Source organism: Lepidochelys kempii, chromosome 11 (assembly GCF_965140285.1).
Source record: "Lepidochelys kempii isolate rLepKem1 chromosome 11, rLepKem1.hap1, whole genome shotgun sequence".
Taxonomy (NCBI): domain Eukaryota; kingdom Metazoa; phylum Chordata; order Testudines; family Cheloniidae; genus Lepidochelys; species Lepidochelys kempii.
The window spans coordinates 67,547,118-67,561,814 of NC_136390.1; the positions used below are offsets into that span (position 1 = coordinate 67,547,118).

General features: G+C 41.7%; 1 protein-coding gene across 3 annotated transcripts in view; it reads left to right on the forward strand.

The window, feature by feature from the left end:
- Positions 1–14,697, forward strand: part of SPAG16 (sperm associated antigen 16) — a 722,869-nt gene that overhangs the window by 381,516 nt on the left and 326,656 nt on the right. For all 3 annotated transcript variants that reach the window (XM_073306724.2, XM_073306725.2, XM_073306726.2), the window contains one exon: positions 5,037–5,180. In XM_073306724.2, coding sequence (XP_073162825.1) covers positions 5,037–5,180 — 144 coding nt within the window. The remainder of the gene's footprint in view (positions 1–5,036; positions 5,181–14,697) is intronic.

Consider the following 14,697-nt stretch of genomic DNA (forward strand, 5'->3'; position numbering starts at 1 on the left):
TACAAGGCATCAGAGCTTTTTTCCCATACTGGCACGTAGGTGGAGCTAGAGCAGAAGCCTGTCTCAGATGCAGAGGGGTGGAGGAGAAGAGAGGGGTAACAGGAGGAAGAACTGTGGTGGTGGTGTTGAGAGGAACATAGAAGCTGGGGATGATGGGGATTGGGATAGAAGAGTTTATAACCACTAGAGAATTATCCCTTCCAGAACCTGGATCTGGATCCAGGGTTCCTGAATCTCAATATTTCTTTGTGGTCAGCAAATAGCTGTGACACCCCACTGGCAAAAGATGTATTGCCTATCCGTCTCGTGACTGTTCCACAGAGAATGACTACTCACCACTTCTCTCAGTGACTCCATTACTCAACTGATAGAGGATTGGGCTGTGGATCGAAAAGTCCCTGTCCTACTGATGTCCCATATGGGAACACAATGTGGCCCTACATGATGGACTTTCTGACTTCAGTTTTTGTAAAAACGTAGGAAATACCATCCCAAGAAACCTATATTAAAAATGTTGATGTAGCCAAGCACTCAAATGTTAGGAAATGTCTGTATTAAGCTTGCCCATGCAACCTTAATTCAGCCCCTTTGTTTGTATGCACTGTGATACTGTCTTCAATTACATGATCACATACTATTTTCTCACAGAGGCCCTGCCTCGTTCAGTGCATAGGCTGTACTGGATCTGGGGATGAATCAGTTTTGTGTCGTAAATGAGGCTGTTCTCTGTAGGGATTCCTGCCTCAGTTGTTGCAGAAATTGGCAGTGCGTAGTGAGTGAGGCAGGGGATTTGAGGAAGACAGAGGATGGTCTCATGGCTAATGCAGTTGAATTCATCCTGGAGAATTGGATTTTATCCCTAACTCTGCAACAAGGTTCTCATATGGTGCTGGGCAAGTTACTTAAACCAAACTTTTCATAATTGGCCACTAATTTTGTATTGCTTGTTTTCTGAGTGCCCAATTTGAGGCACCGGGGCCTAGATTTGAAGACGTGCTGAACACTCTCTGCTCCTGTTGAAGTCAGTGGGAGCTGTGCTTAGAACATATAAAGTGCTATAAAAGTGTAAGTCCACTGAAAAATCAGGCCGTGTCTCAGAAAGCCACCAAAAATTAATAAGCAACTTTTGTCTTTAATCCTTCTGTGCCTCAGTTTTCTCTGTTTGTGCAATGGGGACAAAATATACCTCAGAGAAGTATAGTGAAGATAAATTCATTAATATTTTTGTGACATTAACTATCTTTTCACTGACCTCTGTCCATCCTGTGCACTGAATGAGGCCAGGGTTCTGTGGATATAATAGTTTGTGATCAGAATATGCACAAAGGGGGCCAAATTAAGGTTGCACAGGCAACCTTAATTCTGGCATTTCCTGACTGTTGAGTGCTTGACATCACAACCTTAAAAATGTTATTTTAATGTAGCTTTTTATGTAGTATGTATTTTACATTGAAATTATCTTTTGCCTGCACCTTAAGATGCTGTATGTTTGTTTGCTGTTCAGTCAAGGTACATTAATACAATACATGAATGTTTTTAAAGCAAATTACTGCAAGCACTACATATCTGCCACTGCAAGTGATGAAGACATTTCAATGATTTCTGCTGTTGAAATGGGTATATAAATATACCTGTTTCCACAACTTGACAGCAGCAAATGTCTGAGAGTTCTCTTATTGCTAGCTATGTCCCTTTCTCCCACCACATGCACACATACACAAAAAAGAGGAGGAGAAAACGAACGTTCATATAACACACGTCCTGTTATTGATTTTCACCCTAATCCACCCAGAGTCTTCTGTGATGGAAATAATTAGACGGTGTGTACAAAGATGAAACAAGAATCAATTCAATGCCAGGTTGCCAAAAATGAAGACAAGGGCACTCAATGGTGTATAGCACTCTTTTTTTGGATGAATGTGCTTCCCATTTTGAGAAGCAGCTCAGTGGTGGTGATGTCACCCAGCCTCCTGTTCATTAAATGGTGTTAGCTTTATGCCTGTACAATTCCATTGCGGGGGTGGGGGGAATACACACTTGGGTCGCAGCATCATTTTACAGGAGCTCTGCAATTAAAAAGAAAAGTCTATAACATGTACAGTGTGAGTTCCATTCCAATTGCAAGAGTTTATTTCTTCTGATATATAATACACCTTATTTTTTACAGAGCATTCTTAACAAAGAGCATCACAAAACACTTTAGAAATGCTAAGAAGAAAATAAGGTCTAAAGGCTGGCTTTGAAGAGAAGGAAGTGTTGTTGTGCTTTGGAGGGCAGGGAAGAAAATGTTCCAGACAGATGGGGCCGGATAAGCAAATGAGCAACTTCCAGCTATGGACAATTGTAGGGAAGCCATGAAGCAGCAGCCAGGTTGGAAGAGTGGAATGAGGAGGTGGATATGAATCTAGAGTAAACCATCAGCAATCTTGAATTGAATTTAGGAAGTGAAGGTGATGTGAATGAGATTTTTAGCAGGTCTCAGAATGTAGGAAGACTTTTATAAAAGGGATGATTGATAGCTGAGGTCAGAACCTGTTGATCACTGTATACACCCAAAAAGAAAAGGCATACTAGTGGCAGCTTAGTTAACTACTTATGGAAGTACCGTGAAAGGCAGAACAGACAAACTTACAGATGGGAGAGGCAGTCAGAAGATAAAGTATTGGGTTTGGGTTGACATCAAGATTTCAAGAGGTATTCAATGATATTTTTGTAATTTTTAAACAGCAGTGAAATCCAGCTGTTCTCAACAATGAGATTAACCAAGCGGAAAGCCTCAGGCTTTCAGTTTTCCCATTGTAGGCAGGCACGAGTGCTGCCTAAAAAAATGCTTTGTGCAATATAGCTGTAGAGCAGCTTCTCTGCAGGAACTTCCTGTCTCTGAGCAGACCTCATTTCTACAGGCCTTGCTGGGAATCTACTTCTGTTCTTCCTCTCACCTACCATTCTCCTTCTACATCTACTACACCAGAGGAATCTCAGCAGCAGCCTGGTGAAAACTGTGTTCCGACGTCTGCTCCATCATCACATGTGCACTGGCTCTGCTCCTGCCTGCCATGCTGCCAATGGCTTTGCCCACATGTGCTTGCCAGCTGGGAAGCTCCAACTTAACCCAGCCTGCCATGTCGTCTTCCGAGGGTGAGAAGACCCTCGTGGGCCCCTCTATCTTTGATCTCCATGGACTCCCCTTTATGACTGGTGTTATTCTGAACTCTCCTTTGTAGCTCTGGCCTCCTTCCTGGTTGCCTCTCCCCCATTTTGGCAATAATACTACTTTCCTTGCAAGGCCTCAGACACAGTCATGTTATCACAGATTTTCCTGTGTTCTGGGAGAGTCCTATATCAATGAGAATTCTGGGTTGAGGCAGGTTGACCCATACCAATTACGCCTCTCCTCTGCCTTGTAATAGGCTGGAGATCTTTCTTTTCTTGTGACATTTCCTTCTACTCCCTCCTCAGCTGCAGACCAAATTCTTACCAGTCTAACTAATGTAATTATTCTATATTCATCACTGTAGAATGTGAATAATATCATTTCCTCTTTCTCCTCCCCCAGTGAATGGGAGGGCAAAATCCTCCTCTTTGTCCAAGAGCGCCAAGATCTCCTCCTCCTTTGATTCAGAATCCTTGTCCAAATGAGTGTCTAATTGTTAAATCCCTGGAAACTGAAGATACTTCTGTACTATGAGTTGGTGCTTTGAGATAGGAGAGCATATGTGGATATTTCTTGATGGAAAGCTAACTGGAAAAAGTGAGTTTTTATGATAGATTTGAAGAAGTGTTAAATTCTTAGCCTACTAGAGGAGAGAATGCTGGTCTGTGAAACTGTGGAATAATTATTAATAGATTATTTATGTGTAGAAGAAAGAGGCTATAGTAACAAGAGATTTTTCTGGTGTAACATTTATGTACTTCTTATGAGTCAAACTCTCTTCTACTTGGCTGCTAGGTATCCATTCTCTCCATTCTGATCCCACCATAAAACACTTCTTCCGTGCAACCTACCATTAGATCAACTCTAATATTGAGATTTTTATGTTATCTCTCTCATCCATCTAAAAAAATAGTTTCTCATCCCTCATTCCATTTTGATTTTGAACTGTATTGTTGGTCTATTGAAGCCATTTGCTCCATGAGTCTATGTCCTTCTTGGACATAGGACCAAGCACAGTGTTGATCACTATACTGATTTAAGTCAAATCAGTTAAGCCAAAATAAAAAGAATTTGGTAATGCTCATTGTCACAGGTTCACATTTTCTTTTGTAGGTGCACAATGTCCAAACCAAAAATAGACTGTGTTGGAAGGAATTTTCAGTTAAGAGTTATAATAGATGCATAATGTCCTAGCCATTGTGTTCTCATTACTTCATTACACAAAAGGAAAACCTGTAGAACAATCAGAGAGTAGAACTGAAATGAATTTACTTAACTTAGCCTAGTAGTGGCTGAAGTATTAACAATAAACCAGAGCTACTGTAGTGTAATTCAGATTTCAGTAATGTCCGTGTGCTGAGGAGATCTTAAGCTCATGGACACAGAACACTAGCACAAAGTCTGATCTCCTGTAACCCATCTGTCTTGAGAAGGCCCACAGGCTAATGTTTCAGAGGATATTATTTCTGGAACAGTGTTAGTGGTTCACATTGCTTTTGTGGGTTCATAATTTATATTTTTAAATTATGTATTGCACTCATTTAGGGGATCAACTCAGGAAAGCACTTAAGCACGTGTTTAGGTGCCTTATTGAATAGGGGCCTTAAGAGTTTGAACCTGGTATTGATTCCACTGAAGTCAATGGGAGGTTTGCCATTTACTTCAATAGAAGCAGGATCAGGCCTGTAACAGATAAAGGATTTGTGTATCTTATAACTTTTGGGAGCATAAATATTACACACACCATCCAAAATCATAGTAATGTAGACCTTGTTATTGCTAAAATCAAATCATGTTGCTTTAGATTTCTTTAGATATCTTATTTAGATATAATAAGATTAAATTGAATCAAATTCTTGTATGTCTTTCTTTTCTTCTGTAGTTTGGCTTTGCATCCTCGGAAAGACATTGTGGTAACTGCAAGTGATGACCGCCTCTGGAAGATGTGGGCCTTTCCTAATGGGAACATCATTATGACAGGCGAAGGCCACACTGATTGGCTTTCTGGCTGCTGCTTCCATCCAAGGTTAGTACAAACAGTACCCTCAACCAGCGCTAATCCCTTCTGGGGAAGTGCTTGTTTGCCTTTTCGTCCCTTGGTGGCTTGCTTTGATGACTTTCTATTCTCAGTGTAACCCTGTGCTCTCCGCTGAATTTCTAAACATGTAGATAAACGTTCCTTTGGCTTTCACTGTGTTGACTTAAGATTGATTGCTCTGGATATTTTGTACGCCCCAAACTTGGTGCACATGCCGGTGCATCGAACAAATAGTACTGAGCTTTTTAAGTCTAGCTGTGTTCATTCTCTGTGTGTCCCTGCACCGTGACGAACATTGCGTGTTCTTTAGTTGTATAGGACAGTTGACTTCCTTGTATTAATCATTTTTGTGGATCTTATTTAAAATATTTAAATTTCCCTAAGGAATAGGTGTGTGGGCTTCCCCCCAACCCTTTTATAGAAAGTCAAATGATTTTGCAGACAAAGTAATGTTCAGAACAGGAAACAGTCATAAGCTACTGAAATAGTCCAAAAATATTTAGAGTTAATGGTTATTCTATAGAAAAATGTAATTTAATTGTACTCTGGAAAACTTAGCTTTTCATCTCCTGAGGTTGGAGATGTACACAGTAAAATGATTTTGCATCAGATGTATGTTGTAAACCATGGCTTGCAGTTGTAGTTAGAGCTCTTTGTATTTTAACATAGTGAATATCTGCTTGACTCCGCAGCCCAAATTTTAACTTAAAGCCTTATTAAGCCTCCAAATCTGCATTTTTTTCATTGCGAGGCACTATCTTTGCTGTTCTTCAGAAGTAATTTTAAAAAAAATCTTTTTAATTTCAAAGCTTCTGTTGGCTTCTCATATGTTAATTGAATCTTAAAAAGGAAAAAGAAGTAGCCGTGCTCTTTTAAGCCTCAGTGCAGGAATGCATCCCAATTTGTGAGAGAACTTAAGTATGTGCTTAATTTTCAGCTTGTACCATTTTTTTCAGTGGGACTTGCATACGTGCTTGTGTGCTTTCCTGAAATGGGTTATTATTGAGTAAGATGGAAAGTTGCAGACTTGATCCTGCATTTCCTTATGTACCCAAAATTCCCCTTGCCTTAACTGCGAGTTTCAGGTGCATAAGTAATGTAGGTTCGGACCCTAAATATGATGCCTTTGTTTCAGAATACCCTCCTAATACTTAGAGGCAGTACGATGTATCAAAGGGGCATCGCTCTGATATTTGAATGAATTAAAAAATGTAGGTGGGGGAGGCAAGGGAAGGGAGGAAGAATGGGAAGTTGGGTCTTCCATTTCCCTAAATACTACAGAAGACTTTTTTTTTTTTTTCAATGAATGGCAGCTCAGGTTGCATTGAACAGAGGAGCCTGCAGTACATTCCATATCAAACTTATAGATAAACAGAACACTGCCATCGTCTCACCTCTTATGAACATCAAACTCCTCCCTGAGAACAGAAAATACAATTAGAAAAGCATGCTATCACTTATAAGGCTGCTGGGCATACTAATCAGATTTCAATAATGCGTTGTTACCATGACACCGATGACTCAGATTCAAAAAAGGAAAAAAAAACTCATTAGTTTTTGACCAGCAGACAGTCCTTTCAATAGGCCTCCCAGTCTCTCATTCAATTATTGAAATTTAAAATGAGCAAGGTACATCATTATTCACTTGCAATATGAATTTACTCTGGCTGAATGCGATATAAAGAGTAAACGAAATGCTGCTACAGTATGCGCCTGCTGTTAATGGATGAAATAAATATAATGGGACAAAATACATTTAATCGGTCTTTTTTTCAGTTTAGGGCTTCTACACATCAGATGTTCAAGATGTGAAATTAACAAGATGTAAGTGGAAAGTTCTTGTACAGGGTGTCACGATTAAAATGTAGACATTCATTAGTTTAATTTTTATTTGCATGAATAAATGGTTTATTCACAGAGGAGGTTGAGAGGAAGGGTATTCCCGTAGGAAGGCTTCTCAGTGGGGATTCAAAGACCAGGGTTCAATTCCCTATTCATCCACTAACTTCCTGTGTGACTTGAGGCATGTAATTTAATTGCTCTTTGCTTTGGTTCCCCACCTGTAACATGGGGATAATACCTACTTTCTCCCACCCTTGTCTGTCTTGTCTATTAAGATTTTAAGGTCTTCAGTGAAGGCACTGTCTCTTATAATAATATTAGACAATGCCTAGCACAATGGGGCCTAACCTGGCTGGTTCCATAATACAAATGAATAATAATCTATCTTTATAAGATATTAAAAACAAAGCTCTCTTACATTTTTAAAGGCTCAATTCTGTTAGAACTTGGGTTTCCTTTTCATAAGACAAGAGTTTTGCTACAAACAAAAGGAATAAACATTCTACGTCAAGTAGTGTCTCTGTGGGTGTCCACTTCAGGTGCATATGTGCCTCTTGAACCCTTGATCTGAGATTTTCCATGAGCAGTGTTTCATCAGCTGCACATGCTCCCTATGCCTCCTTGTGCTACACAACAATAGACTATATAAGGATGAGAGAGCAAACTGCCCTCAGTTCCTTCTCATGTGCATCAGCCTGAGGCAGACTCTTAGTGTGTTTGCTTTGAGCATGCCTCGACTATCTTGTATTCAGATTTTCCTGTAGTAGTTTGTTTAGGATTAGTTAATATAGGTAGTTGTTAGTGATCGTTATAGTCAGTTAAAGATAAGTAGTGAGAGGATTGTTTTGTTCCTCTCCCTCCCCTTGGGAAGCCTTACTCTCCTGGCAGGGTGTGCCTGGCTCACCATATTTTAAGCACTGCCTCTTGTTGAGAGGCTACACCTATGAACAACAGCCCCTCTCAGGACTTGTCTATACTTTTGGCTAAATTGGCACTGCTGTGATTCAAGAAGTGGTGTCGATTTAGCAGGTCTGGTGAAGGCAAGCTAAGTCAGTGGCAGAGCGCTGTCCCGTCAACGTCTGTACTCCATCTTCCCGAGAGGCAGAAGGTAAGTTAGAGGGAGAGTGTCTCCTGTTCACTTAGCACAGTATAGACATCTCTGTAAGTTGATCTAAGTTATGTCGACTTCAGTTACATAACTGAAGTAGCGTAACTTAGGTCGACTTACAGCTTTAGTGTAGACCAGCTCTAAGTGCGTCCATTGCTGCAGGGAGTCCCACATCTCCCAGAAGTGCAACTTCTGCTTGGCCCTCAAATCCCAAGCAAGGAAGAATAGGGAGATTAAACTCAGATTCTTGATGATGGAATGCTCCCTTCAACCAACTTCTGAGTCAGGTCAGGAGACCCCCTCCTGTACCTCTGTCTCCAGATAGATCCAGTTCCCCTTCAACCTCGGTGGAGGCTTTCCCTAAGAAAGTAAAGACTTTGGAGGCTTCATGGAAAACTTCCAAAAAGAGGGGTGCAGACTTTCTTCTTAAGGAGCCAGTTCTGAACAAGCCAAAGTCGCCTGCCAGATCAATGGTCTTTGAAGCCTTGACCTCTGGGCTTGGTACCATTGAATCATGGGACTCCTCATCCAGTACCAGCATGGCCAGAAAGTCCCAGAACTCAAAGGAGAGACATGGCTCCAACAGGGCCTCAGCACCCTCTACCAAGGACAAGGAGAGCAAGCATAAGCACGATAGATTGGAACTGTTGGGCTCAGCCCTGCCATTGGTGCCTACCCAATTGGCACCCTCAGTACCAAACAAGCAATGGCACCAGATACCGTCAGTGCATAGCCGCCCCTCCCCAATCAATGGTACCATCGGCTTCACCTACTGCATCCTTGGCTACTGCCTCAGTACCAATCCTGTATTTGGTACCACAAGAGTTCAGATACACTAAGGATCTGTCTGTAATAGACAAACCTGGAGTCTCTGCTCCTCATGGGTATTGACCACCTCTTGGTACCGAGACCCTGATCTCCAGAAAGCCACTGACCTCTGGTACTTCAGGACTCTTCACCCTTTTCTGCAGGTGCTCTTCTGTTGGACAATATTGAGGATAAAGGAAACATCCAGTCAGTCTCTTCTATTTCTGTTCAGGGTTTTCCAACCTCACCTTTCAGGAACCCATTCTTTGAAAGTCATAGGGAAGATGGCGCTCATCAGCAAGGGTGGGAGAACCAATGCTGCATGCCATCCCAACATGGGCCCCCCGAATGGGATTGCGGGGCTGCCTATGGGCAGCAATTTGCCAGACCACTGCTAGTGTGTCATAAGGAGGCTAGAGTCTTACAGTATTCTCCTCACCAACCAGGTCCCATGATAGGAGGAGACATTTGAAGAGCAGGAGGCCAAGGTGGATTAAGAAGCCACCCCTAAAACACCTGTTTCATCCTCTGCTCCAGACAAGGCTGTTATGCCTCTGCCATCTTTCATGGCCAACAATTTTGGAAATTTCAAGATCTCATAAAGGGGGTGACTGATGCTCTTGAAATTGCACTCAAATAAGTCAAGGATTCACAGCACAAACTGTTGAATATCCTGCAGTCAGGAACACCATCCATGCTGGTGTCACTCATTAGTGAGGTGTTCCTGGATCCAGCTAACACTGTATGGCAAGCACCTGTTACTATTCTATTATCACATAAACAGCCAGATAAGAAGTATTATGTTCCCTCTAAGGACTCTGACTTTTTGTTCTCCCATCCTCTACCTAACTCCCTGGTGGTGAATGTGGTAAATGAGCAGGGTAAGCAACACTTCACCAAGTTTACCCATGTCAAGCTGTCTGGAGTCATACATCGATGACTGGCTACTCAAGAGCCATTCTTATGAAGCAGTGATATCTTCCATCCAGATGGCTCTGGCTCTGTTCCAGAAGTTGGGTCTGCAACTGAATGTAGAAAAATCCACATTAACCCCAGTACAGCAAATACAGTTTTTGGGTCATCTTTGCAGTCATTGACAGCCAGGGCCTACCTTCCCTTAGACAGATTCATAACGTTGTACTTCTTCTTTGGGCAATTCAGGGGAGACCTTGAACCACAAAAAGGAATGGTCTTCAGCTCCTGGGACACATGGCAGCTTGCACCTTCATGACTGGTCATGCCTTCTCTTCTTCCAGGGTTGCCTCAGGACGACCTATTCTCACACCTTGGACAGACAGATGACTTTTCCTTTACAAGTGACAAACTCCATAGATAGGTAGAAAGATCAATTCAACATCTGTGAAGATGTACCTTTCTGTTGCCCAGCTCCACCATTAACTCTATCAACAGATGCATCACTTTTGGGATTGGAATCTCACCTCAGTGCCCTCACAACTCAGGAAGACGGACAACTCAATCTGTTGAACTCAGGGCTGTCAGGAATTCCTGCCTCCATTTCCTACCCCTCATTGGGCCAAATCAATCAGGATCATGCCATACAAACTATTCTGCATGTTCTGTATCAACTAGCAGTGGGGAGCAAGATCCCCCACCCTGTGCACCAAAGCCATGAAACTGGAACTGATGCATAGCTCATCAGATTGAAATTTCATCACTCTATCTCCCAGGTATTCAGAACATCACAACCAATTTTCTCAGCAGGAGCATTTTCCAGGACTAGGAACGAAAGCTAAACTCACAAATTCTCCACAATATAGTTTAAAGGTGGGGACTCCCAGAGGTGGATCTCTTTGCCACCACCAGGAACAAATAGTGTCCTCTGTTCTACTCAGGAGGAGAGCTAGGCCACCACTCTTTGGGAGATGCCTTTCTCCTACCTTGGATGAAGGGTCCACTCTATGCTTTCCTCCAGCACTGCTAATACTAAGGGTGATGAACAAGATTGGACCGGACAAAGCCAGAGTTATCCCTAATAGTACCAATCTGGTGGAGACACTTGCATGCTCCACCTTTGTGTCCAACAGCCATTCAAGCTTCTGACTTTTCCTCACCTCTCCCCCCCCCCCCTCAGGTCAGGTGCTTCACCCCAATCTAGGGGTTCTCCTTGGGGCCTGGATCCTCAGTCTTCTCAGAGTTAAAATCTTCCTGCTCTATGGAAGTGCAGCTGGTGTTACTGAACAGTAAGAAATGAGTCAACACAAATTACTTACCTGCAGAAATAGAAGAGATTCTTCCTTTGGTGACATTGCCACTGTCTGGTGCCTGCATCTGTGTCACTCGTCATCCCGCATTACCTGTTAGATCAAAATAAATCAGGGTTATCAGTTAGTTTGATTAAGACCCTCTTGTCTACAGTATCAGCCTTTCATCCTCCAGCAGAAGGGTTCTCCATATTTCCTCACCCTGTGTCATCAAGGTTTATTAATGATTTGTGGAATCTCTGCCCCCAGATTAGGGACCCCACTCCCACTTGGGACCTCAATTTGGTACTTAAATACCTCATGAGACCTCCATTCATACCAATGGAAACCTGCTCTCTGCTCCGCTTATCTGCAAAGACTGCCTTTTTAGTAGTTATCACATTGGCCCAGGGGGGTTGGGAAATTGGGGGCCTTGATGGCAGATCTCCCCTTTATTGTGTTCTTCAAGAATAAGGTTTCCTTATGCTGACACCTCAAATTCTTACCTAAGATACCATCAGAATTTCATCTTAACCAATCCATTCACCTACTATTCTTCCCAAAACTGCATAGCTCTCTGCAGGAGACCTGTTTCCATGCCTTAGACATTAGAAGGGCATTGGTCAAGCAGGTAGAACCAAACGAATTTCAGAAGTCACCAAGACTGTTTATTTTCATCACAGGTAGATCCAAGGGGTCCACAGTCTCTTGTCAGAGACTATTGAGGTGGATATCTGGGTGTATTATCACTTGTTATTATGCCGCAGCATTCTTCCCTCCTCTCCCCGAAAGGGTGATAGCATGTTCTACCAGATCATAACCACATCCACAGCATTACTTGAGAACTCGTCAGTGTCTGAGATATGTAGGGCCATCACATAGGCTTCACTATATACATTTTCTAAACATTATGTTTTGATCCGTGCTACCAGATCTGATGCGGCACTTGATTCTGCAGTACTGTCTTCAGTTCTAGACTCAGCTCTGAAGCTCCCTCTGGGGATCCTGCTTGGAAGTCACCTGAAGAGCAGAACCAATGGGGATGCTACCTGAAGAAAAAGAGGTTACTCCCCTTGTATAGTAACTGCGGTTCTTAGAGATGTGTCCCACTACAGATGCTCCACTACCCACTCTCCTTCCCCTCTGCTTTAGACTGTTTTCTATGGGATGTTCAGATAGAGAAGAAACTAAGGGTGGTTTGTCCATGCATCCCTATATAACCTCGGTTTCCAGCACAAGGAGGCATAGGGAGCCATGTGCAGGCCAAAAGGACACTGCTAATGGAAAATCTCCAATCAAGGCACATGCATACCTGAAGGGGAACACTCATAGGAATTAGAGTAACAGCCGTGTTAGTCTGTATTCGCAAAAAGACAAGGAGTACTTGTGTCACCTTAGAGACTAACCAATAAGTGAGCTGTAGCTCACGAAAGCTTATGCTCAAATAAATGGGTTAGTCTCTAAGGTGCCACAAGTACTCCTTTTCTTTTTACTCATAGGAATATGCATCTTAAAGAACCACAATTATTGCACAAGGTGAGTAACCTTTTCCTCTAGATCTTTACACAGTTTGTACTAGGAAAACTACAAACATTTTTTTTAAAAGCCTTTGGTCTATTGCTATTGTATTATTTCTGTATGTCAACGTGTCATTGGCTTGCTTAATTGTTTTCTGAAGTTTGTATTTTTTCTATGAAATTTTATTTTAGGGCTGAGCATAAGGATTTTTCTACTAACCACAATTTATTGTTGGCCATTAGTTGCCTGATACAGTACAGGCTAGATTGTCTTTCACAAAAGGCCTTCAAAACAAAGCCAAAAAATCCAGTATGAAATTTAGGAGTCGTAGAGAATTTGCCCCAAGGGCCAGATTCAATAAAAGCTTCATCTGGTGTCTCAGCAATGCCATGCGAGCTCTGAACTGTAATTGAAATTAATAGAACACTTTCCTTTGTACTCACCTAAAATCCCATTCAGCGCCAGCATACTACGGGAAAAAATTATGCGGCTTAAAAATATTTACTAACTATATTGCTGAGTTCCTATGGCAATTTTATATTTTATGGCAGACACAGAGAATGCTTTCTTTGTATTATTCCCCACAGAAATCTTGGAAATTGCTGCCTTTCAACTTACAGCTAATGTAACCTTGAAAAGAATCTGTTCTGACCTTTACATTGTCTTTCATAAAGCAAAGTTGCACAGTCCTCTGGTACAGCTTTTCACCAGTCTTAAATATCTGGAAAGGGAAAGAAATGGAACAGTCTCTACACAAGTGAAAAAACAGAACATAGCTTATTGGTAGAGCAGTGTGGAAAAAAAATCATTCCGAGTTGACCAGAAACAACAAAAAAATCATTTTTTTCACTGACCCTACCAAAAAAAAAAAGAAGAAGAAAAACTGTTTTGGATTGAATGAAATGTTTCAATTTTTTCATCTTTTTTTTTTCAACTGGCAAAATTCGGCAAATTTAGAAAATATTTTTGTTGACCTGAATCTGCAAGTTTTGGTGAAAAAAATTTTATGACCAAAAATTTTCACCCAGCTCTGCTTATTGACCAAAATTTGGATGGAAAATAGAATTGAATTTTCTTTCCAGTACTAATCTAAATCAAACTACTATTTGACTTTGAAGCCATCTTGACTGAAGCTGTATTCTTATTAACTGGGTAAGAATTTCACTGATAACAATCTCATATTTAAAATAATTCCCTTGGAAAACGAGGTATAATGACAAACCTATTTTGATCACTACATCATTTCATGTGCACCATAGATATCCATATATGATAACAGCTATACTGACTGACAAACCAGGGACTTCCAGAACTAAAACCATGAATCACTACAGATTGAGCTAAATAGCCAGACTTCATAGGTAGGGGGTTGTAGCAGATTCAGATCCTCTGTGGATCACGACAAGAGTGATGTGTGTATTTACAAGATAAACATTTGCATAGACCCAGCCTTTCCCTCCCCATACTGGGAAGCGCTCTTGAACACAGTTGCTAAGTGGGAGGGCACTGTGATTGGATCTCATACTACTACAGACTTAGTGCTCAGTTCTGCTCCTGGATCTGCTCCGAGGATCTTGATCCTGACTGTGATCTCACCATCTACATGGAACTCTCAGGACAATACATATAGGGAGAACAGAGTGTCTGTGTTGTGATTCCCTGTGCAAATCTGAGAGTAGTTTGGCCTTGCGCTTTTTAAAAAAAATGAAAGGAAAACTTCAGAGAGGTCCAATCATCTGTGGAGCACTGCAGCTGGAGGGAAGGAAGAAAGAGATGCGTTGTTTCTGAAGTTCAGGCGACAAGTGGTCAAACTGCAAAGGGAATCACTCTGGCTTCTTCTGCTTGAACAGTGCTTTGAAGGTGAAAGAGCTTCTTTCAGGATTCGTTTTTTATTTAAATCACTTAAGGCTAAATGCTGGCTCATCCTGTGTGAGTATGCGAGGGGTGATGAGAGAAGGGGCACTTCCTTCCACAGCCATCCACAGAGGTCTCATGCAGAACGCCGACATTAGAAATCACATCTGATGTC